This window comes from Notamacropus eugenii, chromosome 2, assembly GCF_028372415.1.
Source record: "Notamacropus eugenii isolate mMacEug1 chromosome 2, mMacEug1.pri_v2, whole genome shotgun sequence".
In the NCBI taxonomy this organism is placed as follows: Eukaryota; Metazoa; Chordata; class Mammalia; order Diprotodontia; family Macropodidae; genus Notamacropus; species Notamacropus eugenii.
Window position 1 is genome coordinate 320,812,013 of NC_092873.1, and position 26,191 is coordinate 320,838,203.

Here is a 26,191-nt window from a genome sequence, read left to right on the forward strand (position 1 = left end):
TGAGCAATACTGGGCAGTGTTTCTAATGTGTTTTATGACTGGCAAATGACTCATCTTTTCTGGGCCTCATTTTCTTTTTCTATAAAACGAAGTTAGATTAAAATAACCTCAAGGATCCCTTCTAAATCCAAGATTCTGAATCTGGAAATTTGGAGATAATATCGTTGAGAGGTCCTTAACTTGGGAGTCCATGAAGCTGTTTTTTTAAAAAAAATGTTTTAATGACTGTTGCTTTTTTCAGTCATGTCCGATTCTTCATGACCCCATTTAGGGTTTTCTTGATGATGATGCTGGAGTAGTTTGCCATTTCCTTCTCCGGCTCATTTTACAGAAGAGGAAACTGAGGAAAGAAGGTTAAATGATTTGCCCAGTGTCATACAACTAGTGTCTGAGGCTGGATTTGAACTCATGAAAAGGAGCCTTCTTGACTCCGGGCCCAGCTCTCTATCCACTGCACCATCTAGTTGCCTTTTGATAATTGTATTCCAATAAATTATGTTTCTTGGTAATCCCATGTATTTTATTTTATGCATTTAAAAACATTATTCTGAGAAGGGGGTCATTGACTGTCAAAGGGGTCTTTACAGGGATATGCTGGATCCAGCTTTAAGGCTTGTTCAAGGTTCATTGTTAAATTTTCAAAGTGAGAATTTAAACCTTAAAAATCATCAATCACTTACATATCAGGTTCTGATTTATTGTTTTGTTGATTGTCTAGACTTAATAAAGTATCAATAATACAGATTAAATTTACAAGGGTATGTGTATATATTTCCTGTGCTGTTTCCCCTTTCCCAACCCATACCACCACCTTCAGTTGTTAAACATTTACCAGTATACTCCTGTATTGCTATATAAACATTATTTGAGCTCAGTAGAAGAGCAGCTGGGCCCAAGGAATGAAATTGTCCCCAGACTGGCGGCTACTAATAATAATTAGCATTTATAGAGCACTTTAAAGTTTGCAAAGTGCTTTATATCTACGATTGCATTTTAGAGGTAATGTTCAGAAGTAGTTACATTGGTGAAGTGGATACAGTCACAAGGGCCCAGAGTCAAATTTGAACTCAGACACTTAGTAGCTTAACTTATCTGCCTCAGTTTCCTCATCTATAAAATGGGGATAATAATAGTACTTTCCTCCCATGGTTGCTGTGAGAACCAAATGAGGTAATATTTGTAAAGTAGTTATTATAGTGCCTAGCAAGTAGTAAGGAGGTGCTATATAAATGCTTTTTCCCTTTCCTTTTCCCTTCATTTGAGCTTCACAACACCCCTGGGTCCATGACAGAAAAAAAGGTTAAAAATTCCTGCTCTGGTTCACTATTTTCCCGAGGAAAACTGAGACTAAGAAGGTTGAAGGGATTTGCCCAAGGCCATACAACTAATAAGAATGTGGGATTCACACTCAGGTTCTCTGACTGCAAAATTATAGCTCTTTTCACTACACCATGCAGTTGGCTCTGGAGGACACTGTGGCTAGAACCACATGGTAAACGAGGCAAATTGGTAGTTGCCTACAATCCTGCCCTGCGTCTCTTAGAGACAGATCATATTCACCAGGGTCTTTTTCTAGAGTAGTTCCCAGATCAAACTATTTGAGGACCATTTCCACACGATAACTCTCTGGAGAGGTTTCCCCTTTGACTCTGGGGTGGATGAATGGGGGAGGCATAGATAAGGAGCTAATCATTGTGATGTGAAACACTGAGTTTGCTAACTAGAACAGACTTCTAACCAAAGCTTAGAGCACCAGCCAGTCAGCCAGTGAAAAGAAAGAAAACCAGCCCAAACTGGTAGTGACAGGGAGAAGGTTTATATAGTTTGTACCTACGAGGCACAGGCTAAAATAAATGAACACATCCCCAGCATCTGGGGACAAGGGTAAGAAAAATGTCACCCTCTGAACCTGAAGCTGATGAATCAGTATCAGTAATGGAAGAGATTAGGCACCTTTAGAAGCAGCCCCACTCTCAGGGATATTTGATCTTTCCTCCCATAACCTACAAATAGTACTCAGCTTGCATGGTTCTAATGTACTTATCATCTATAATAATACATGTGTCATAGATATTTGTGGATGTGTTATACCCTATTACTAGACTTTAAGCTCCATAAAGGTGGTACCTGTGCCCTAATTAAACTAAACCCTCAGCATCTCTGCTTGATGGTTGAACTGAGCTGTAGGTGAAACCAAGGTTTCTTGAAACCCACAGGAAGTCATAAATATAAAGTTTAATTTAGACAAAAAATAAGATGTTTGATGAATGAATGAATGAATGTACTCAATCCTGCTCTAAGGTGAGGCTGTGTTGCTTTCAGGTGACTGACAGACTGATCTATTTAATCAAGACCAATCTCCAAACTTAGTTAAAAAAGCCAGTGTGCCTCCCATGATGTTCTGAGGGGGAAATGTCAGCATATAACTGATTCAAGAGAAAGGAAGGGAGGAAGGAATAGAGGGAGGGACGGAGGAAACAAGCAAGCATTAAGTACCTGCTAAGTGCTGGTCATTGTGCTAAACACTTTACAAAATGTTATCTCGTTTCATCCTAACAGCAATCCTGGGAGGTAGATGCTATTTTATAGTTGAGGAAATTAAGGCACACAGAGGTTAAGCGATTTGCCCAGGGTCATATAGCCAGTTAAGTGTCTAAGACAACATCTGAACTCATTTCTTTCTGATTCTAAATCCAGCACTCTTTTCAGAGAATCATATAGTGAATCCCTCTTTTTTAGGCAGAGATATTCCCGTGGAGAATGGAGAATGGCAATTCACCAGGTTTGATGGAAATTTCTTATAAGAATACTCAACTCCTTTTGGCACTGTTTTGTAACCTCATGAATCAACTTATTGATTTATGATCAGTTCTCCTCAATGAGCATACAAATTCGCCCTTCCCCTCCCCAAGGGAGTGTCCTGGACTCTTTTGTGCAGTTATAAAGTAAAACACAGTTATTCTCATTTATCAATCTCTCCATAATAATAGCTGACATTTACACAGCATTTTTGCCAAGCATTTTATATAGGTTGTTGTATGTGAACCTCATAACAACCCTGTGAGGGAGGTACTACAGATCTTTTTATCCACATTTTACAGATGAGGAAACTGAGGCTTAGAGAGGTTGTAACTTATCCATGATCCCATATCTAGCCAGTATTAGAGGCAACATTTGATCATGTGTTCCTGACTTCAAGTCCAATAATTTTTCAGCTGCCACACTGCTTCTATATGTCTCATGAGTTTGGTTAATATCAGTCAGTTCTCCTGAGCTTGATCACTGCAGGATTTTGTGGTTGTTCAGTCATTTTTCGGTAGTGTCTGATTCTTTGTGACCCCATCTGAAGTTTTCTTGGCAAGGAGACCAGAGCGGTTTGCCATTTCCTTCTCCAGCTCATTTTACAGATGAGGAAACTGAGGCAAATAGGATTTAAGTGATTTGCCCAGAGTCACACAGCTAGTAAGTGTCTGAGGCCAGATTTGAATTTAGGAAGATGAATTTTCTTGACTTCAGGACCTGCACTCTATCCACTGGGCTACCTAGTTGCTAGGCTGATTAAAATTGAATTTCTGAGACTGTGGAATTGAGATGGCACTACCAATGTACAGATATCCTATGAGGACCACCATCATACTCCCAGTCAGCCTCTGTAACATCTTTTATCTGCTACTGAAGATCAAAATATGATATTTCCCTGACCTCAAAACCCACAATCAGTTGCTGCAGAGCAGCCCTGCCCAGAACACATTCCTAAGATCCAAGAAGCCAAGTCTTAGGTGCTTAGGTATGGCAGGATAGGGCATAGCAGGACTCTGCTACGGACACAGTTTTAAGGTTCCATGGCTAAAGTGTCCAAGGTTTCTGTGCAACAGGTAGGAACCAAAGGGATTGCTTTACATAGTCATGTTATGTAAAATGTCAGTGCAGATAGTCAACATCTAAGTTCTTGAGGGTATTTCAGAGGTCATTCCAAAAGAATAGTTTCCTTTCTGAATCTCAGGCCTAGAAACACACCTGGAATGATAGAGGAAAGGAAGAGATCCTAGCGGAGCCAAAGGTAGCACTCAACAACCTTCCCTGAAAGAAGACTAGGATGTAGAAGGAGGGATTGGGAGAAATGAAAGGAAACTGAGAAGGCTGATCCTGAATAATTGTAGCTCACATTTACACAGTACTTCAGGGTTTTTAAAATGCTTTCCCCTATAGCTCTGGAAGATAAGAAGTACAGGTATTATTATCCCCATTTTACAGATGAGGAAGCTGAGGGTCAGAGAAGTTAAATGACTTACTCAAGGCTTAATAACTAGTGAGTAGTGGACCTAGGATTCAAATCTAGTTCTTCCAATCTCAGTGTTCAATCTGCAATGCTCTGCAGAAAAATCACTTCCTCTTCTCCTCCCATCCTTCCATATTTCTCTCTCAATGCCAACACCAGCCAACGAATTAAGAGTGCTGTGGGTAGGGGTTGTAGGTAGTGAGAAAAACCTTTTCTTGCCCCCTGGCATGAGCCAGAAAGACGTGACTGGCTCTTTAGCCTGCTCCTGGTTTCTTTCCTTGACTTTAAGCCATGATAATTCCAACCATGATAAAAGAAAGATGACTCAAGTCCTTTGGAGGATTTATGGATTGGAGAGCATTTTTTAAGTTTCCATGAACTTCTCAAAAAGAGAGGTCCACTAACTCAAGGGGAGGAGAAATGGCTTCTAATGCCCATTAAATCTCTACTTTCCAGTCTAAATGTTATTCTTGGCCAACTTGTGTTTCTGAGTTGGGAGATGACCAGAGCCCTCAGAGGAAGCACTGAGGGATGGGATTTGGAGTAATTTTAAGTGATCTGTAATTGCTACTGAGGTCCAGGACCAGAAATTGTGGGAATCTGACACAGAGTTAGGAGTCAGAGCACATTCAGTTCTCTACTGATTCCATCCTGGAATCATCCTAGATCAGGGAATAAGTGAATCTTAGAGCTGGAGGGACCCCTTAAAGTTAATCTAGTCCAGTTTCTTACCCAGGGCAGTAATCTCTGCAGTATGTCAAATAAAAGATTATCCATCCTCAGTTTGTGATGGGGAGCTAACTCCCCACCGAACCCAGAAGCCCATTTCACTGTTATACAGTTTAAGTTGGTACAGAGTTCTTCCTTCTATCCAGTTCAACTCTTTGGAGCCCCAGAGAATTCTCATTCCTTGTTCCAAACAGCCTTTCATATGTTGAAAATAGCAATTTTCCATCTAAATCTTCTCTTCTTCTGGCTTAACATCTCCAGTCTCTCCAGCTGTTCCTAAAATGATATGATTTCCAGATGACTCACTATCTAGCCTATTTGCTTTTTTTTAAAGTAGCCACATTGCTTTGTCATGTTGAGCTTGTGATCCCCTAAAACTCACAGGTCTTTTCTACCTGAATTGTGACTCAAGCATGTACTCTCAATCTTGTAACTATGTGTTGGTTCTGATCCGAAATGCAAGACTTTCAAATTGTTCTTGTTCAATTTCATCATTATTCTGACCTGTTAGGATTATGCTGAAACCTGATTTTGTCATTTCTCTTGACTGTGGATCAATGAAAAAATCTGATAATTTCTAAAGAATAGTTACACGATGTACATATATACATGTGTATTTGTTTGTCTCTGTCATAAATAAATAAATGAAACCAAAAAAAAAAAGTGGATTTCCAAAAGGAAATGAAGTCACAGCTGCCCAGGCCTCCATTCATGCATTCAACAAACATTCTTATTTCTCTAAGTTGCTGAGAAAATTGTTGAACAGTAGGATACGATCCACAGGATACTACTGAAGATTTTCTGTTTGATATCCACCTAACTTTACTATCACTCATCTTGAACTGTCTTATATTTTCTATGGGGGTACCAGTGTTAAATGAAGAAACCCAAGAGACATACTGGCAGCTAGATGGTACAGTGGATAGTGCTCAGACTGGCGTCAGGGAGACCTGAGTTCAGATCCGGCCTCAGCTACTAGCTGTGTGGCCCTGAGTTAATTACTTAACCCAGTTTGCCTCAGTTTCCTCATCTGTAAAATAAGCTAAAGAAGGAAATAACAAACCACTCCAGTATTTTTGCCAAGAAAACTCCAAATAGGGTCACAAAGGGTCAGACCCAAGTGAAACGGCTGAACAACAAATAGATATACCATTTTCCTGATCTACTAGAATGATAAACCCATCAACAGAGACATGAAGTAAGCTTGGCCTGATTTGTTCTTAGGGAACCAGTGCTGGCTCCTAGTGATTATTTCCTTACTTGATGAGGTTTCACAAACCAGATCTTTCATAATCTCTCATCGAATCCGTGGCAGTCCTGTTGACAAAGATTTTTTTTTTTCTACTTGTTGGAAGTGGAAGACAAATGACTTTTGCTCTTGGTTCTTTAGCGTCTGGGACTTTGGTTTCCCCACCTATAGCTTAGAGATGATAAGAGTTCCTGTGCAGCCAAAGGAGACATTCATTTGGGCCTTCAGAGACCAAAGGAAGAAGAGTCCCAGGAGGATAGAGAGGAACAGAAAACATGCAAGAGTTGTCGATCTGGAGTCAGGTAGAGCTTAGATGGAAAAAAAAGGTCAAATATTTGTGCTCTAGGACAAGAAAGCCACAGGAAAGCTTTGGGTAGGGTATTTTTCTGCAGACGTTATGACAGGAAATATTGCCTGTAATAATAATAACTCATATTTTATATAACATTTTAAGGTTTACAGAGCACTTTCCTTACCACAACTCTGTGAGGTAGGTAATGCAAGCATTAATACCACCATATTATATATAAGAAAACTGAAGCTCTGATCACACAGCAAAGAAATATATTAGGTAGGATTTGTACCTTGGTCTCCCAATGCCAAATCTATCCATTACCACACACTGCCTTCTCCCAGTGTATACATATTTCTCTTCATCCCTCATTATAAGTGCATAAAGGGGATGCCTGGATTTTTGCTACATGTTTTATATGTAATAGTCCCTTGGCTAGAGGTGTTAGAACCCCTGATACCGAGGTTAATTAATCAGGCCCTTGTCCCTATCTGACAAATACTACTTATTCCAATCCCCTTTCCTCTCTTCTTCTATCAGACTGGGAAGGGGAAAAGACTGAAAGAAGTTAAGGAGAGTTTTGCCAGACACAGAGAGTCAGGGTAATAGGGTCAAAGAATCCAGCAACTCTATACGTTTCTTACACTAGACCATCAAAATCTGACATCTACTTTTATTCAAAACTTTCTAGCTTTACTACTCAGTAAAGTAGCAAACTACAAGGCAATAGAGTGTCACACCTTCACAGCTGCAATGGTAATGCTGAGAAAGATCTGACGAGAGTGTATTTGTGACATTCATTTAGCAGCAGGGCAACCACTTCGTACAGATTTGATTTAACTCTATTATGTCTCAGTCAGTTTGGGGGAAGATGAGGTTTTTTTATTCCCCCCTAACCTCACTCCAAAGGACTGGAGAAATTCAGAGCCATTAGGATACTGCTGGCCATTATGATCAAAGGGCTCCTATCCCCTAAAACTGGGATTTGAGCCTATAAAAAGAAAGAAAAGCCTCATAGAGAGAGTGTGATAGCGTGTCCTGGCCCTTTGTCTCCAGGTGCATTTTTTTTTTTTTTTGCATTACACAAGGGCTAGGGAGAGGGCAGCCTCTTAATCCTATAGAAACTTGATAGACAAACCCAGTAAACAGGGCAGCAGATGACTGAGTGATGCAGACAGGGCAGGCTAATAAGTCAGGATGTTGCCACTGCTAGGAAATGCTGAGCATAATAACCTACTTTCCTAGTCTCCATCTCTACTTCCCAACCCCAGGTACATTATTGACTACAAAGCCAGCATAGGCCTCAGGAGGGACTGGAGATTGGAATCAGAAGGTGGTAAGGGAGAGGAAAGGATCATAGCAGCAGAGATTTAGATCTGGGAGTCTTTGAGGACATCAAGTTAAAGCTCGACATTTTATAGATGAGGAGACTGATCGTAGAGAGCACAGTTACTGTCAGAAGCAGAATTTAAACCCAAGTCTTCCTGGCTTCAAGTACAGAATTCTCCCCAAGGTTTGAAAGAGGGTAAAAAAATGAAGGAAAAAAAAAAAAACCCAAGGAGAATTAAATAAAGAAAGAGTAAGGAGATGGAGAGGGTAGAGCTGCTGTCTCAGAATAAGAGGAACGAGGGAGGACAGGGGCTCACCCCGTGGAGGAGACGGACCAGGGGCTGGTCCAATATGATGGTTATTCCTTAACAAGCTCTCCCTTTATTATCTGGAATCTCTACAGAAGTGCATGGCTCAGCACTTTCCCTTTTGGAACTGCATTACAACCACGTAATTGAAGCTATCTGATTGGAGGGCAGCCAAGCAGGTAGATTACAAGTGATTAGAAATGATAGGAGAGCCAGTAACCTGAGACAGCTCAGAGAGAGGGCCCCGTCAGCAGGGTCACAGCAGCTGCTCAGGGGGTCTGGGTTTGCTGATTTTTCTTACTTTCTATTAACAGGTTACTGGCAGCTGAAGACACTGTTCATCTCTCAAATAAAGTGATTTGGTTTCCTTTTAGAACTGCCAGAACCAACAGCTTAGGGAACCAATGGGTGGGTGGCCTAGACCACATGCTTTCTTGGCCGTCTTTAGCTACTCCCTTCAGAAACAATTTATTGAGTTCTATTGTCATTCTGATGAGGAACCCATAGAGCCAAACCCTTAGGTGGGAGGACATGCCAGAGGGATCTTGAGTTTCTGTGTGTATAGGCCTGAGGGAGTGAGAGGAGGGAATCACTAAATTCTATAAAAAGAACTCGTCCTTATTACTGAAACCTCCTTCCACTCCCCAGGGAGGTCTATACTCCACTGTTATCATACCTCCTCACCTAACTCCTTTCCCCTCAAGGAGCCATACCTTTCTTGGCTTAGCGCTTGGTTTCCCAGCATCACCCTCATGCTTTACTTTGTAACCAACCAACCAGTTTTCCTTTGATGGACCTTGCCTTGAGTCCTTTCATAGGCCAGGGCCACTTCAATGCCCCAGGGGGCCTCCGGTTCCTGCAAGTCCTAAAGAAAAGGTCTAGAAGGGCCTTAGTGATGGGGGCCTTGGAAGACAGTTCTGAGGGCCTTCTAAGGGATGAGGCTGGCTGGCAGGGGCTTCTTACCGGTACTGTCTGTGTCCCAGTGATGGGTTGTGTGCTGGCATCGGTGCCTGGCTGCTCTGGATGGGTCTGTGCTGGTGTGTAGAGGGTCATGGCATGTTCTGGTACTGTGGTCTGGCCCGAGTAGTCCTGTGTGGGGTGAGGGTGGGGTGGCACATACTCAGTGGGGATGCTGTTCTGTGGTGGTGGGGGGTACTGGGCCTGGGGATAGGGCTGAGCCATCGCTTCAGGAGGAGCCGTGGTGTCCTGATTACCCTGGGGGGAGAGAGAAAGAAAAAGAGAAAACCAACAGGAGGGGTCTGGTTAGAATCTTGGTGGCACATTGGGTGCAGACAGTGCCCCCTTCCACAGTTCTATAAAAAGTCCTTCAAGTTCAGTGGGACATTGCCCAGAGGCACAGCAGTCCTGAGGCATCACTTTTGCTACTATTACTGCAATGGATAAATTATTATACTAAGGAGTAGTAATGACAGTTCTAGCCCTTTGCTGCTACAAAGCACTTTAAAATATACTGTCTAATCTGGCCTCAAAATAACCCTGTGTGGTAGGTAGTTCTAATATTATTAACCCCATTTTATAGATTATGAAACTGAAATTCAGGAAAGACTTGGTCAAGATCACTCAGTTATAAACTAAAGTGTTTAGGCAGGATGTAAACCCATTATGCTTTCCATTACATGATGATGTCCTCTCTTGGTAGAGTTTCCAAGGCCATAGAGGCATCCAGTGTGTGTGTGTGTGTGTGTGTGTGTGTGTGTGTGTGTGTGTGTGTGTGTGTGTGTGTGTGTGTGTGTGTGTGTGTGTTTGTGTGTGTGTGTGTGTATGTGTTTCAGAATATATCATTGTCTTTAACCTGCCACTCACTACCTGTAAGCAAGTCACTTAGCCTCCTTGCACCTTACTTTTCTTATCTGTGAAATGAAAGCTTAGAGGACTTCTAAGATCCCTTCCAGACTATGACTATCAGGAAGCATTTATTAATTGAATTTAACAAGCACTTATTAATTATCTACTATGTTCCAGGCGTTGTGCTTGGCACTGGGGATACAAAGGCAAAAATGAAACAGGCCCTGTCCTCAGGGAGATTATGTTCTATTGGAAGGAAGGAATGTGTACATAGAAAATTAAATAAAAAAATATGCAATGAGATTTCTGGAGGGAGGGCACATGACTAATATGTTTGCTAACAATAGATTCCATTGGAAAGATAAGGTAGAGTGAGATTGAGGAATGAAAAGGATGGGGAGAATGGGAATGGGTAGGAGGACACAGAAAAAGTAGTCATAGAAGGGGGCTCCAAGATAGGCAGCCTATGACTCAGGATCTCTGAATAAAACCATAAGGTAATGGACTGCCACATCTTCACAATTGCAATGGTAATGCTGAGGAAGGTTGGAAGAGAGTGTATTTGTGATATTCATACATCAGTGATGTCCTGGGTCCTAACCGATGGTCAAAACAGGTAGTCCTGGAGCTTGGCTTCTTATGGGGTTGGTGGTAAGTGAGGCATATTTAAGGTATGGACTCATTAACCCCAAATCCTCAACCAGATCTTTTCTAATGTCAAGTTTATTCCTTCAAGAATGTGGTATGGAGTTAGGGGGAAGGAATAGGGATAGTGGTGGTCCCAGGAAGATCTTTGATCCTAGATTGGTGGCCAGTATATAACAGGAAGGGGAGAAGAGCAGGCAATCCCTGATAGTCAAGGCAGGGATTGATCAAGTCCTGGGGCCCATTCTCTAATCTTTCATCCAAGTTAGCTCTTCCCTAGACCTCATTCCAATCATGAGTGACAATTACTACATGGCCTTGTACAAGGAGCTATAGTATGAATGTTAGGTATATATCCTCTCCCCTTAAAGAGTTAACAATCTAGATTTATCATTATTACTAAGAGGCATTTCTGAAGGCTAAGTCTGTCATGGTGCCTGATGGCAAGAGCCTTATAGTTTAAGGTGAGGGAAAGGTGGGATGGGTGAGCTCCCTTCAGTTGCTCACTTTGCTGAACCCCAAGGACTACCCAAGGAGTCCGGAGATGCATGAGGCAGCTAAGAAATTTGGCCTTTGGATCATAGATTTGGGAACATCAGACTAGTCCTGCTCCAAAACCATTCAACCTCAGAAGAATGGGTTTGGTTTCCAAGATCAGGAGAGGATGGAGATGACTCAGCCAAATTATTTCTATTAGATATCACTTCTAGGTGATTTTGAGGGGGAGTTTAGGGACCATGGGAGGCTCTATATTTCCAGAGTCAACATTTCTGATTCTCATTACAAATGCATTTTGGGAAGTAGTAACATGAAACATATCCTAGGGTCATCTAAGTCTAAGGCTCTTTTGAGTGGGTTTGAGCCTACTCTAGGGGGATGCCATGGTAAATGAAATAGGGTAGGATTACCACAGAGCTATCCATGAGCAGTATGAGAGAAGCAGTACCTTATTCATTGTTCAAGGGTTGCCAGAGTCTCTAGCCCTTCTTGTGCTATCCTCCAAAATTGGCATCTCAAGGGTTCTGCTCTGGCCACCTCTGGGATACTCTGAGCTCTGGAGCTGTATGCCTAATGAGCTAACTCTCAGGTCCCTTTGCTTTGGTGCAGCTGGCAGATCCCTTCCCTCTATCGTCAGAGACTGAGAAACTGGGGCAACATTTAACTTCAAGAACAACAAAAGACACACACACACACACACACACACACACACATACACACTTCCACTGGAGACTTCAGCATCCTTGTTTCAAAGTGGGCTGCATTGCCCATTATTAACAAACATGTTAGAGAACGTGTCAGGCCCACAGCTCCCAACCAATAGAGGAGAGCTGGGCAGAGAGAGAAGGGGAGGTTGGGGTGCAGTGAGGAAAAGGAAAGGATAGAGGATGAAAGAAGAGAGAATGGTCAGAAGGATGCAGTTAAGGGAGAGGGAATCACAAAGGGAGACCACAGAAGGAGTTATGAAAGCAGAGGCAGTAGGCAGTGTAATGAAGAGAAAAGCAAGGAGCAAAGGGAGAAGGCAAATGAGAACAGGGAAAGACAGAGACCATGGGAGATGGAGCTGTCAAATGGGCCTTTTGGCAGACACAGGAGAGATCAATTCACTGATAAATATTTGATTGGAACCTTAGCTTCAGCTTACAGAATTTTTCCAGTTCCTCCTTTTTCTCCCCACCAACTCCCACCCCTTTCTGCTTCCAAACCCCCTTAAACTGTTTTCCCTGCTTGATTTCTCTCATCTTCTCCCTTTTCTATCCTATCCCCACAAGGTGTTTGCAGGTACTCACTTAGGGTGAGGCAACACCCACTCATTGAACAGGCCTGTTTAAGAAGTAGCCAGGGCATGCCCCCTTTAATGAGGCCAAGAAAAAGAAAGACAGCGGGCTTGGAGGGAAACTGCAACAGTTACTATTGACAATCACTCTAAAGCTAGGAGAGTCCAGAAGAGACCTTGGGCAGGGGCCCATTGGCATCCCAGTTTCAGACTGCAGTAGGTTTTAGGACAGGACAGGACAGGACAGGAGCCAGTAAAACCCAAGTCAACTGGGTGTCTTTTGGCCATCCAAATTTACCTTCCTTTGGAGAGGAAAAGGGAGGAGAGGGGGAGGCAGACAGGAGAGGAGGAGTTGAGTTACCACTGCATCCTGGATCATCTCCAGTCATCCTGAGGAATATCAGGTCACTGGATTCAGATGCTCTCCCTCACTCAAAACAAAGTCAAGTACAAGTCATGTCATCATTTCTCTGATGGCATGGTCTTCTTCGGCAACAAAGGACAAACACAATCCCCACAGTAGCCCCAAACATACATATCTCTCCTTACCCTGAGGACTTCTTGGCTACTCTATCCCATTGGGGTTAGGGAGGTGAAGGTGAGTGACACCTGTCCATCTTTTGGGATGCAGATGTTCACTGGCTTGGTTGGAATGCCTGAGTCCAATGCCACCACCTGCCAATCAAGGCCTTTGAGATATCTGACAAGTCAACAGGGCAGGAAGGCATCAGCGATTGTGAGTAGGAGGGGAAGGGGGCAGTGGAGGGAGAAGAGGTTATGGAAAAGAATCAATTAAGGATTTGGAGGAAGAGACAGGATTCTCAATGTGCTCAATGAGAGACAGTTTCAGGTATCCAGGGCTCCATCCTCAGGTTGTGGCTTGGTTAATTTCCGGTACTGGGATTAGATTCTGCAAAGTGTAGTCATGGTTCCTTCTAGTAGGCTTTCGGAGAGAAGCCTGACATGTCTTTCTCTACCAATTGACCTCCCTTCCCTACTTTTCCAAACTCATCTATTTGTACAAGTAGAGACTTATAAAGGAGATATTGTATAAAGGTTTCCTGCAAGAAATCAGAAATGGGATTAGGTGATCTCTTCTTTCACCCTTAGCTTTTTTCCTTTGGGTTTGGAAGGTCTGAGGTCCTTAAGAGTAACCCATTAAAATGAAAAAAAAAAAATGCCCTAGATAATGAATGCTAAGTCTTATGGTACAATCCCTTCCTTATTAGTTACCCCTTGGGTTCACCCCATGGGAATTGAATACAAGGTTAGCCAGAGAGGAATTGGGGAGGGATGCTTAAGCTAAAGGAATGATGGAATTCAGTCCTGATGAGGAAATGAGACAAAGTTTGTCTGTTTCACAGTTTTGCCTAAGGCTAGCTCAAAGTTGGAGGCTGTGAGGCTTCAAAGAAGATGAGCCTATTGATCTGGTTAGAATAGAGTTGATGAGATATAAGAATAACACAATTTTAGATCATAAGGGATATTCCTGATGAGTGGTCATCAAGATTTTGCTTGAAGACCTTCAGTGAGGGAGGGATTCCGCTACCTCCTGAGATAGCCCATTCTACTTTGAGATAGCCTTAACTGTAGACTATTTTGATTACCTCTAGCCTAAATTTGTCCCTCTATCATTGCCACTCAGTGCTCCTAGTACTGCTCTGTGGGGTCAGATAGAGCATTTCAAAAAGTTTTTTTTCACAAGATAGCTTTTCAAAAACTTGAAGACAGTCATCATGTTTCCTCTGAGTCATTTCTTCTGCAGATTAAACTTGTAGTTCCTTCAATGAATTCTCATGTGGCATGACTATCAGTTAGTCTTTTATTAAGCACAAACTATGTGCCAATCACTGTGCTAAGCATTGGGAACACACAAAAAAGGCAAATCCCTGTCCTCAGGAAACTCACAACCTAATAGGAGAGACAACATATAAACAATTATGTACAAACAAGGAACATATAGAATAAAGTAAAAAATAACAAAAGAGAGAGGGCATGAGAATTAATGGAGATTGAGAAATACTTCCTGTAGAAGGTGGGATTTTAGGGGGGCGGAGCCAAGATGGCGGAGTAGAAAGACGCACATACACATAGCTCCGAACCCACAACCCAAAAAATGGTTACAAGGGAGTAACTCACAGCGAATTCTGCACCCAGAGGCCACGGAATATTGGAGCGAGGGAGATTTCTGTTCCGGAGGGACCTGCAAACCTCTCGCGGGGGGTCCTTCACACTGGGACTGGGAGCTGAGGGCAGCCCTGCAGTGGCCGCGGCTCCGAGAGGAAAAGATCCGAGCGGGCTTCGGGGACGGGATCTCCAGCGTCCACGCAGGTCCCTCCACCCACAGAGGGACCTGCAAACCTCTCGCAAAAGGTCCGTCGTGCTGCAGATGCGGAGCCCAGCCCAGCCCAGACCTGCTGCGGCCACGGCACCAAGAGAAACAGACCCGAGCAGGCTTCAGGGACAGGATCTCCAGCGGCCGCACAAGTCCCTCCTCCCACAGGTGACGGGGGTCGGTGAGAGAGTCTCTTTGGCGGGTCGAGAGGGGAGTGGGGTGCCCCCATGATTCGGGCCCCCCCGGGAGGTAGAAGCTGAGAGGCGGCTGCAGACAGGGGCTTCCTAAGCAGGCAGGAGCCTGGATCCATTGTTGAAGGCCTGTGCATAGACCTGACCATCTGAACTTAATTCTCACACTGAATAGCAGCCCTGCCCCTGCCAAAAGCCCTAAGGCTAGAAGCAGCATTTGAATCTCAGACCCCAAACACTGGCTGGGAGGACCAGGAGGCGAGGTGGGTGTGAGGAGAATATTCAGAGGTCAAGTCACTGGCTGGAAAAATGCCCAGAAAAGGGAAAAGAAATAAGACTATTGAAGGCTACTTTCTTGGAGAACAGACATTTCCTCCCTTCCTTTCTGATGAGGAAGAACAATGCTTACCATCAGGCAAAGACACAGAAATCAAGGCTTCTGTGTCCCAGCCCACCCAATGGGCTCAGGCCATGGAAGAGCTCAAAAGGAATTTTGAAAATCAAGTTAGAGAGGTGGAGGAAAAACTGGGAAGAGAAATGAGAGAGATGAAAGAAAAGCATGAAAAGCAGATCAGCTCCCTGCTAAAGGAGAACCAAAAAAATGTTGAAGAAATTAACACCTTGAAAACTAGCCTAACTCAATTGGCAAAAGAGGTTCAAAAAGCCAATGAGGAGAAGAATGCTTTCAAAAGCAGAATTAGCCAAATGGAAAAGGAGGTTCAAAAGCTCACTGAAGAAAATAGTTCTTTCAAAACTAGAATGGCACAGATGGAGGCTAAGGACTTTGCGAGAAAGTATGATATCACAGAACAAAGAGAGAAGAATGGAAAAATGGAAGATAATGTGAAATATCTCATTGGAAAAACAACTGACCTGGAAAATAGATTCAGGAGAGACAATTTAAAAATTTTGGGACTACCTGAAAGCCATGATCAAAAGAAGAGCCTAGACATCATCTTCCATGAAATTATCAAGGAAAACTGCCCTGAGATTCTAGAACCAGAGGGCAAAAGGAATCCACAGAACACCTCCTGAAAGAGATCCAAAAAGAGAAACTCCTAGGAACATTGTGGCCAAATTCCAGAGTTCCCAGGTCAAGGAGAAAATATTGCAAGCAGCTAGAAAGAAACAATTCAAGTCTTGTGGAAATACAATCAGGATAACACAAGATCTAGCACCCTCTACATTAAGGGATCGAAGGGAATGGAATAGGATATTCCAGAAGTCAAAGGAACTAGGACTAAAACCAAGAATCACCTACCCAGCAAAACTGAGTATAATACTTCAGGAGGAAAAATGTTCTTTCAATGAAATAGAGGATTTTCAAATTTTCTTGATGAAAAGACCAGAGCTGAAAAGAAAATTTGACTTTCAAACACAAGAATGAAGAGAACCAGGAAAAGGTGAACAGCAAAGAGAAGTCATAAGGGACTTACTAAAGTTGAACTGTTTACATTCCTACATGGAAAGACAATATTTGTAACTCTTGAAACATTTCAGTATCTGGGAACTGGGTGGGAGTACACACATACACATGCACACACGCACACATACATAGAGACAGAGTGCACAGAGTGAATTGAAGAGGATGGGATCATATCTTAAAAAAAAAATGAAATCAAGCAGTGAGAGAGAAATATATTGGGAGGAGAAAGGGAGAAATGGAATGGGGCAAATTATCTCTCATAAAAGAGGCAAGCAAAAGACTCATTAGTGGAGGGATAAAGAGGGGAGGTGAGATAAAAACATGAAGTCTACTCTCATCACATTCCACTAAAGGAAAGAATAAAATGCACACTCATTTTGGTAGGAAAACCTATCTCACAATACAGGAAAGTGGAGGACAAGGGGACAAGCAGAGTGGGGGGGATGATAGAAGGGAGGGCATGGGGAGGAGAATGCAATTTGAGGTCGACACTCATGGGGAGGGATAGGATCAAAAGAGAATAGAAGTAATGGGGGACAGGATAGGATGGAGGGAAATATAGTTAGTCCTATACAACACAACTATTATGGAAGTCATTTGCAAAACTACACAGATTTGGCCTATATTGAATTGCTTGCCTTCCAAAGGGAAGGGGTGGAGAGGGAGGGAGGTAAAGAAGTTGGAACTCAAAGTGTTAGGATCAACTGTAATGTTCTTACCACTAGGAAATAAGAAATACAGGTAAAGGGGTAAAGAAAGCTATCTGGCCCTACAGGACAAAAGAGAAGACAGAGACAAGGGCAGAGAGGGATGACAGAAGAAAGAGTAGATTGGTCACAGGGGCAATTAGAATGCTTGGGTTTGGGGGGGGGAGGGGATAAAAGGGGAGAAAATTTGTAACCCAAAATTTTGTGAAAATGAATGTTAAAAATTAAATAAATAAATAAAAAAAGAAAAAAAAAAGAAGGTGGGATTTTAGCTGGGGCTAGAAAGAAGCCAGGATGTGAAGATGAGGTGGGAGAGAGCATTCCAGGTATGGAAGGCAGCCAGAGGAAATTCCCAGAGCTGAGTTATGGAGAAACAGCAAAAAGGCCAATGTCACTTGGTGAAAAAGTATGGTGGGAGGGAGGTGCAAAGTGATTGGAAATGTGGAGGAGGGATAGGCTATGAAGGGCTTTACGCACCAAACAGAGGATTTTGTATTTGATCCTGGATGTGATAGGGAACCACTGGAATTTATGGAGGAGGAGGGTGACATGGATTGACTGTGTTTTAGGAAAACCATTTTATCTGAATAGAGGATGGATTGGAGTGGGGAGAGACTTGAGGCAGGCAGACCCATTGCTGTAGTCTAGGCATGAGGAGATGAGGGCCTAAATCAGGGTGATAGCAGTACCAAAACAGGGAAGCAGACACATTTGCAAGGTATTTCTGTATTCTGAGTGTCCTTCTCTAGTTATTCCATAAATTATCAGCAACTAGATGGTATAGTGGATAGATCTCTGGGACTAGAGTTGAGAAGACCTGAATTCAAATCTGACCTCACACACTTAATTGGCTGTGTGATCTTGGGTAGATCACAACTTCTGTTTGTCTCTGTTTCCTTGACCATAAAATAGGGATACTAGCACCCACTGCACAGGGTTGGTGCAAGGATCAAATGAGATAATGTAGCTGGCACACAGTAGGTACTTATAAATGTTTCTTCCCTTGTGCTATCTACAAATTTGGTAAGTTTAAATGTGTGCATGGGTGTGTCAGTGGATTTTGTTCTCCATCCTCAACTCAGCTGATGTAGTCTCAGGGCACAATCACAGATGGTGAAAATTAATATGTTAATAAGGCGTCGAGCTCTTCATTTCTTGAGGGGAAGGAAGAGGCTTTTCTTTCCCTTGAATCCCAGTGGTTATAGTGTCTAGAAATGGAGCTACTTGCCTAGGAGTTAAAGACTCAGTTTCAGGGATTATGAGACTCAGTTAAGGGAACAGAAAGACATGTGCGTGCACATACACTCCACAGTTGCTCATGTCTAGAAGCAGTTTCAAAGAGTGGTATCTCTTGCAGCAGAGAAAATAGTTAGCTATGGATTTAAGGAGCTAGCTTGACAAGGGAGAGTTGACAGAGAGAATTGCACAAGGAGAGAAAGGATTTGAGACCTGATAGTTCTGAAGTTATGAGATGCCTTGACAATATGTGTTCCCTACATGTGTGTCTACCATTGTACTCCAAGTTTGTGATCTCTGCACATGGAGACTAAGTATGTTTGTAAGTATGTATGTGTTTCAGGTTTATGAGGGAGTTGGGTAGGAATTTTTTTGTAGCTACTTTTCTTACTATTCCATCTTAGTAAGTGCCTTGGCTGAGTTAATTTTTGGAAAGCAGCTTGTGATTATGTAAATAAAGTGGCTAAAAATACCAATGCTCTTTGACCTAGAGATTCTACCGCTAGGGCCAAGGAAGTCACTGATAAATAGAAAGCCTCCATATATATCAAAATATTTATAGCATCACTTTGGTGGTAGCATAGAACTGGAAACAAAATACATCCTCATCATTTGGGGAAGAGACATGAGAAGACATCTTTCCCAATTACTTTGCAGAGGTGGGGAGGGGTCATCCAAGCATTTGGAATAACACATAATTTTCAGGTTTTTTTGAAGGGTTGACTTGTTTTGCCAATATTTTCCTCTCTTTTCTTATTTTGAAAAAAGGGGAGGAGTATATGGACAGTATAAAAACTAAATTGATATCAATATAAACTTATTTTTAAAATAAGAAGAAAAAATTAATTATGTTAAAGAGAAGCATGCTGATAACTGCTTATGAATTCTAGAGTACCTTAGAGTCTGGAATTAGCAGACATGTTAAACCACGTAGAACCAAGAACAGATCCCATACGCATTCCACCAGAGACACTTAAAAGCTGACATCAAACCACTAATGATAACACTTTGTTTCTCCTCTCTGAGCCTCAGTTTCTTAATTTGCAAAATGAGAAGCTGGACTGTCTGATTTCTAAGATCCCTTCCAACTCCAATATTCTATGTCTATAATATGGATCCAGAGAAGGGGGCAGGAGAAGAATTCTTTTTCTTAATGTCACCCTGACCACTAGAAGTCACTCTGATTTCCTAACCCTCTCCCTTCTTTTCTTCCCTTCTTTAAGAGTAGGTCTCCCTATCTTGCTAGAATAGAAGTACAATGACCACTCATGGACCCAGTCTCACTACCTGATAGTCACAGAACCTCTGACTTGCTCCATTTCTGATCTGGACAAGCTACCCTCTTCTTTAGGCAGCCTGGTATTCTCAGAGACTCACCATATTGGTACTGGACTTAGTGGGGATAACCCCATTGTACTCCCGAGCTCAAGCAATCTTACAGCCTCAGATTGCACAGGTAGTAGGGATTATAGGCTTGCACCACTGTGTCTAACATCACCATCTTGAAGCTGGGGTTGTCCTAGACACTCTCCCTGATTTCAGTGTCTAAGTTCCTGTCTCCCTCTGGTTTTCCCAATCTGCCCAGACAATTAGGTTAATTGCATTTCAGGCCCCCTGGTTCCTAGGAAGGTACCAGATACAGTTCTGAGTTCCCACTCAAGGCTGAGGAGGATTGAGAAGTGAGGGACAGGCAAGTAAGTTCAGGCCTTTTTTCCTATCTACTTTGAGTAAATCTGACTTCCAGGTAAAAAAGTCAGAAACTCAAAGTGGCAGTTATGTCTGGGAAGGTGATAGCTGTGAAGAGTGTGTGCAGGGACATAAGTGGGAGATGAGACTGAATTCTAGTGCCCAGAACATACCCTTCCATAGCTCCCCACAGGCAGGGTAGCATATGGGAACGCTGACCCAGGGTTCTAGTCTCAGCTGTACCTCTTAGGATCTGAAGTGGAGGAGTCCTTAGAGAGTTCTCTTATCCACCATTTTTACAAATGAAGAACTGGAAGCCCAAAGGTATGAAGGAACTTTTCTCCTTTTTAGAAGTCAATAGTAAATAGCAGAGCTGGGCCTAAACCCAGAACTCCAAGCTGTTCCTCTTACTAACTGGGTAGCCACCATCTCTCTGGGTCTTAATTCTATCTGCAAAATGAGGGGAAGGGCCATTATCTATGTTACAGACCTGCATGGAGCATGGGCCAGGCAGGCATATCCAGACCAAACCCATGCACACTTATGTTTATGACATACAAAGACTGGAAGAAACTAAAAAGTCTCTGGTTCCAGAGAGCATTCAAATTTTATTTTATCTACTAACCACAGGAAAATGAAGTTTGGGGGAGGAGAAGAAGGGAGGAAAAGCTAGATTATTTTAGAAGAATGAAGATTTTAAAAAAAAAGCATGATAATGACATATTTTTATATCAAGACTAAAGCCCAAACATCTACTATTGTTCATAGTGAGTTCATGAGTCAGAACAGTTTATAGTTCTATTGTCAAGACAAATTACTTTTTTTTTTTTTTACATAATTCATTTTGCTTTGATGGAAAGTATTATTGTCCATGAATAAATGAATGCGTGTTTGAATTCCTGAAATCCTGTTTGCGTTACTTCCTAGCTAAGATATTAGCTGCAACAAATAGAATTATAAAAGCCTGCTGTAGCTCAAAGGGGTCTCAGAGATCACCTAATGTAATAAGTCCTTATTTTACAGAGGAGGAACCCATAATCCACATGAGGAAGTGACTTACCCAAGGTCACAGGGCCAGTCGTCCTGATCTCCTAACCCCTCACCTATTAACCTTTCTTTATATAGTTATTTAACGGAGGAGAGTGATGACATGAATGATCCAAGTCAGTGAATAATACAGAAGTCCTATCTTAATCTGAGTTTCACGATGAGATTTTTCCTTTCCATCCTTTATAAAATCATTTGGCTTGATAGTCAAATGAGTTTAAACAGCATGAGACATGATCCAGAAATATATGGGGTAGAAAGGGGGAGTTTAGGTTTAAAGAGATAATCTATAGAGTACATAACTCTTATGATTAACTGAGAGGTAACTAACTATGCAGGGTATCCCAAAAGTCTTAGTTGTCTTTGGAGTTCAATAATTTATGCTTTAGTAGCTTCAAACTGTACTAAAACTTTTGGGACCCTGTATTTCTGTATATATTCTCTGAAAATTAAAAAAAAAAAATCTGTGAGGATTAATGGAGACCTGAGAGGTGAGAGGGCTTTGGGTTTGTTTTTTCAAGTACTAAAAGGTCCTAAGATATGAAGACCTTGGTGCATTTGTGGGTGGGATAGCACTGTTAGTAGAAGGTCAGGGAGATGCCTCCACTACAAATAAAACCAGGTAGGGGACTTGTCCAGACAGGCCTCTTTTACTTTTGACTCAGTTGCTCCCTGGGCTGTGGACCATACTGCCAGTTCCTTCATTTCTGGTAGCTGCTGCTCATAAAGCTATAGCCAGAAGGAGATAAAGATGCCCAGGCCAGTACAGGCCACCTTGGAAATTGAAACTCTAGTCAGTTAGAGGGTGAGTCACAGAATCTGGATCCTTGGGGTCATGTTATCCTGCTCTCACACTATTTTGCCCTTCTAAACATATATGAGAGCTATTATGAAGGTAGAAATGACAAGATTTGACAGCATATTGGATAGTGGATTGAGAATGATTGAGGAGTCCAAGATTTTGAGCTTAGGTGACTAGGAGGATGGTGGTGCTCTCAATAGTAATAGAAAAGATGGGAAGATAGGAGGTTTTTTTGGACAAGAAAGATAATGAATTCCGTTTTGAATATGTTGAATTTGAGACACTTATGGGACATTTGATTCAAGATATCTAAAAGTGGAGCTCAAGAAAGAGATTTGGAATAGATATCTGGGAATCACCTTCAGAGAGATGATAATTGAACACAAGCTAATAAGATCACCCAATGAGATAGCACAGAAAAAAAGCAAGTCCAGAGTAGAGTTCTGGGGGCCAGCCACTGTTAGGGGAATTACCTGGATTTAGATCCTGCAAAGGAGTCTGAGGAGCAGTCACATTGCTAGAAGAAACAGGAGACAGCAATGTCACAAAAGTTTAGAGAGGATAGATCAGTAGCATTGGATGCTGCAAAGTTGAGAAGGGTGAGAACTGAGAAAAAACTATAGGATTTTGGGAATTAAGAGATCATTGGTAACTGTGGAGAGAACCATTTCATTTGAATGATGAGGCCAAAAGCCAGATTGCAGAAGGTTTAGAAGGAAGTAAGAGAAGAGGAGAAATACCTAGTGTAGACAACTTTCTCAAGGAGTTTAGCTGAGGAGAGTAGAGATATTGGACACTTATTAGTAGGGATGGTCAGATCAAGCAGGGTTTTGTTTTTTTAAGGATGTAAGCAACATGAGAAGTGTTTGTAGGCAACTGAAAAGGAACCAAGGAGATTTCAAAGAATACAAAGAGGGTAGGGATGATAATGGGGGCAATCTTCTAGAGAAGGTGGAGGAAGGCATGTAATCAAGAGGGTTGTCTTGGCAGAGAGAAGAGACAAGAGTGAAGGAAGAAATAGCGAAAGAGGTCTTTCTGATATGATATGAAAAGAAGGGTAGAAGAGGAAGTCATAAGAAAATGTCTTCAAGAGAGAAGAAATGGCATCATGGTGAATGGAATAGAGAGAATCAGGAAAGCATGAAAGGACCACTTTGATGCAATGAGGTCCCAGCTGACAGTATGTGACATAAATTTGTAACAGATCTAATTGATACTGTTTTGTGATTTTCTCCAGCTCCATTCAATATCATGTGAATAAAAATGTTGGTGGAAGTAATCTAAGGGTAAGAGGTTCTAGAGTATATAGAGTTGAACTGATTCACCCAGAGACATGAACTGTTTAAAGAGTTCACAGGAGATAGGTAGGGGCCAGGGAGTGAAATGCTTCAGAAGTCATCCCTGGAGGAAGGGGAGATATTTAATTCTAAAGATGCAAAGGGATACAACTTCAATGAGCAGGAAAAAGAGAATTGTCTGAAAATACCAGTGTGGATGCCAAGGAAACTTACCAACTGACTTGGATTTAAAAAATAAATTACAGAGAATGCAAGCAAGTTCAGTTATCGTAAGGTGAATATGAGTGTGGTATTTCATTGTTCGGTTGTGTCTGACTTTTCATGACCTCATTTGGGGTTTTCTTGGTAAGAATGACAAAAATTATTTTAAAAATAAGATATGAGAGAAAAAGAAGATTAAAGTAGGAGGTCTTTGTTTGGGGTGGATGGGATGGTAACTGGCACCAGAGGGAAGTTAGGGGGTTGGTAAGTTTGTTGTTGTTAAGTCTGTTCTGACTCTCTGTGACCCCACTTGGGGTTTTCTTGGTAAATATACTAGTGTGGTTTACCATTCCCTTCTCCAGCTTGTTTTACAGAAGGAGAACGGAGGCAAATAGGGTTAAGTGACTTGCCCAAGATCACACAGCTAGTAAGTATCTGAGGGTGGATTTGAATTTAGGAAGGTGAGTTTTCTTGATTCCAAACCCAGTGCTCTATCTACTGTACTACCTAGCTGCCCAGCTGATAAGTAAAGAGATAGTAAAAGAACAGTTAGCTATTCTTGATGAATTCAAATCATCTGGCCCTGAAGAATTACATCTTTATTTGCTGATAGAATTAGCAGGTGCGATTACTGAGCCACTGTGAGTAATAATTGAAAGACAAAGGAAATAAGAATAGTAGGATGGCAGATTTTCAATACAGGAAAGAGAATCTGAAAAGGTACAAGGCAATGATTCACTTTTTGGGAAAACTCTAGAATGAATCATAAAAGAGATAGTGGGCAAACATCTAGAAAGGGGAGTAGTTATTACAAAAAGCTAGCCTGTCTTCATCAAGAATAGACTAACTTCACTTCCTTTTTTGATAGGATTACTAAACTGGTAGATGAGGGGTATGATATGAATACAGTTTATCCAGATTTTAACAAAGCTTTTTCCACCTTTATTCATTATTTTTTCAGAAACATTTATTTTCTCTCTATCAGTGCTCCCACCTCCAGCTGAACCATAAAAACAAAACAAAACAAAAACCTTTCAATAAATATGTGGAGTCCAGTAAAACAAATCCCCAGGTTGGGAATGCCCCCAAACTGCATGCATCATTCTAAGACTTTAAGTCCATCACATTTCTGGCTGGAGGTGGATGGTGTGATTCATCTTCAGTTCTCTGGACTCATGGCTTACGATTACACTAATCACAGAATTCTAAAGCCTTTCAGAAGTACATTCTATTACATTCACCTATCACAATTTTTTTTCAGCCATTCCTCAATAGGTGAGTATACTTTCAGTTTTCAGTTGTAGACTACTATGAAAAGGGCTGCTATATCTTTTTGTACATATGGAACCCTTTCCCATTTCTTTGATCTCTTTTGGAGTATATAGGCCTAGTAGTGGTAGAGTTGGCTCAAAGACTATGCTCAGTTTAGTAAGTTTTGGGGCATTGTTCCAAATTTAACAAAATTTCTGACAAAATCTCATACTGTTTTTATGGAGATTAAATTAATACAATATAATGGATTCTGAACTGGTTGATTAATAATATTGTTAATATGAAAATATTTTAGTGAGAGCAAAAAGGTTTTACACCATTAATAAATTAAATAACAATAAAAAGAACTGTTTGGATGGGTAGATTGAATGAATGAATATGTGGAAATTTCTACTTTGCACCTGCTGCCTCTGCCTGATTTAAACTTGCTGGGAACAAGATGTGCCTCTCGGGTTGAGTTATCACCTCCAATCCACCATGCCTTTAACTCAAGCCTTGACTGACCCCCACCTTCCTCAGGCCTCCTCTCCCCTCTAATTGGAGGGCTAGAGGGTGGAATCTTAAACTCTTCCCAAACTTCCTTTACAGAGTGTAGAAACTGAACTCTCAGTCCACTCTACTTTTATAGAACAAAGTATTCCTGTGAGGGGTACCCCCATTTTCCTGTGTGCTAAGGGTAGAGACTATCTTTTTATTAATTATATCCCTAGCACTTAGCACAGTGCTTGGCATATAATTGTTTGTTCTTCATTCTCAGAACCATGACATCAGGAAGGTAATGCCATGACATGTAAATGAATTGAATTTAAGTGAGGGAGCGCTGGGCAGAGTCACCAGCCTCACTTTCTCCTCTGAAAACCTGGCACATAGTAGGTACTTAATAAATTTTTTTGGATTGGAAATGATTCAGTGTCAAAATAGTAAGAGATCTTCAGTGGAGTAGAACAGAAATCTATTCTTGACCCCATACTGTTTAACATTTTTATCAGTGACTTAGAAAAAGGCACAGATTATGTGCTCATTAAATTTGTAGATGACACAAAATGGAGCGACACAGTGGATGACAAGAGAAATGATCCAGAAGGGATCTTGAGAGATTAGAGCACTGAGTTGAGTCTAGTCCAATAGGGATAAATGTAAAATCTTGCACTTGGATCCAAAAAGCAACTCCATATATGTAAGATGGGCATGACGTTCTTCTGAAAACAATCTGGTTTTTTTTTAAAAATGGATTATCAGTTCATATATGAGTCAGCAGTGTGATGTGGCAGCTAAAAATACTCAATGTCATCTTGGACTGCTTTGAGAGGGGTTTAGTTTCCAGGAACAGGGATATGATATTCTGCTTTCATTAGACTTCATCTGGAACATTCAGTTCTGAGATCCAAGGTTTAAGAAGGATAGATAAGCTAAAGAATGTTGAGATGGTGAAGGGCCTTGACTCAGCTGAAGAAAATGGGCATATCTACTCTGGTAAAGGGGAGACTCAGGAGGAGACATGATAACTGAGTTCAAGTATGTGGAGAAGTGGTTAGACTTTTTCTATTTGATCCCAGAGGACAGAATCTGGAGCACTGAG

At 41.7% G+C, this 26,191-nt stretch overlaps 1 protein-coding gene across 12 annotated transcripts in view; it reads right to left on the reverse strand.

Moving 5' to 3' along the window:
- RBFOX3 (RNA binding fox-1 homolog 3) overlaps positions 1-26,191 on the reverse strand; it is a 967,429-nt gene that overhangs the window by 37,955 nt on the left and 903,283 nt on the right. For all 12 annotated transcript variants that reach the window (XM_072645213.1, XM_072645212.1, XM_072645205.1 and 9 more), the window contains one exon: positions 9,150-9,401. In XM_072645213.1, the coding sequence (XP_072501314.1) occupies positions 9,150-9,368 (219 nt within the window). In that variant the 5' untranslated portion in view covers positions 9,369-9,401. The remainder of the gene's footprint in view (positions 1-9,149; positions 9,402-26,191) is intronic.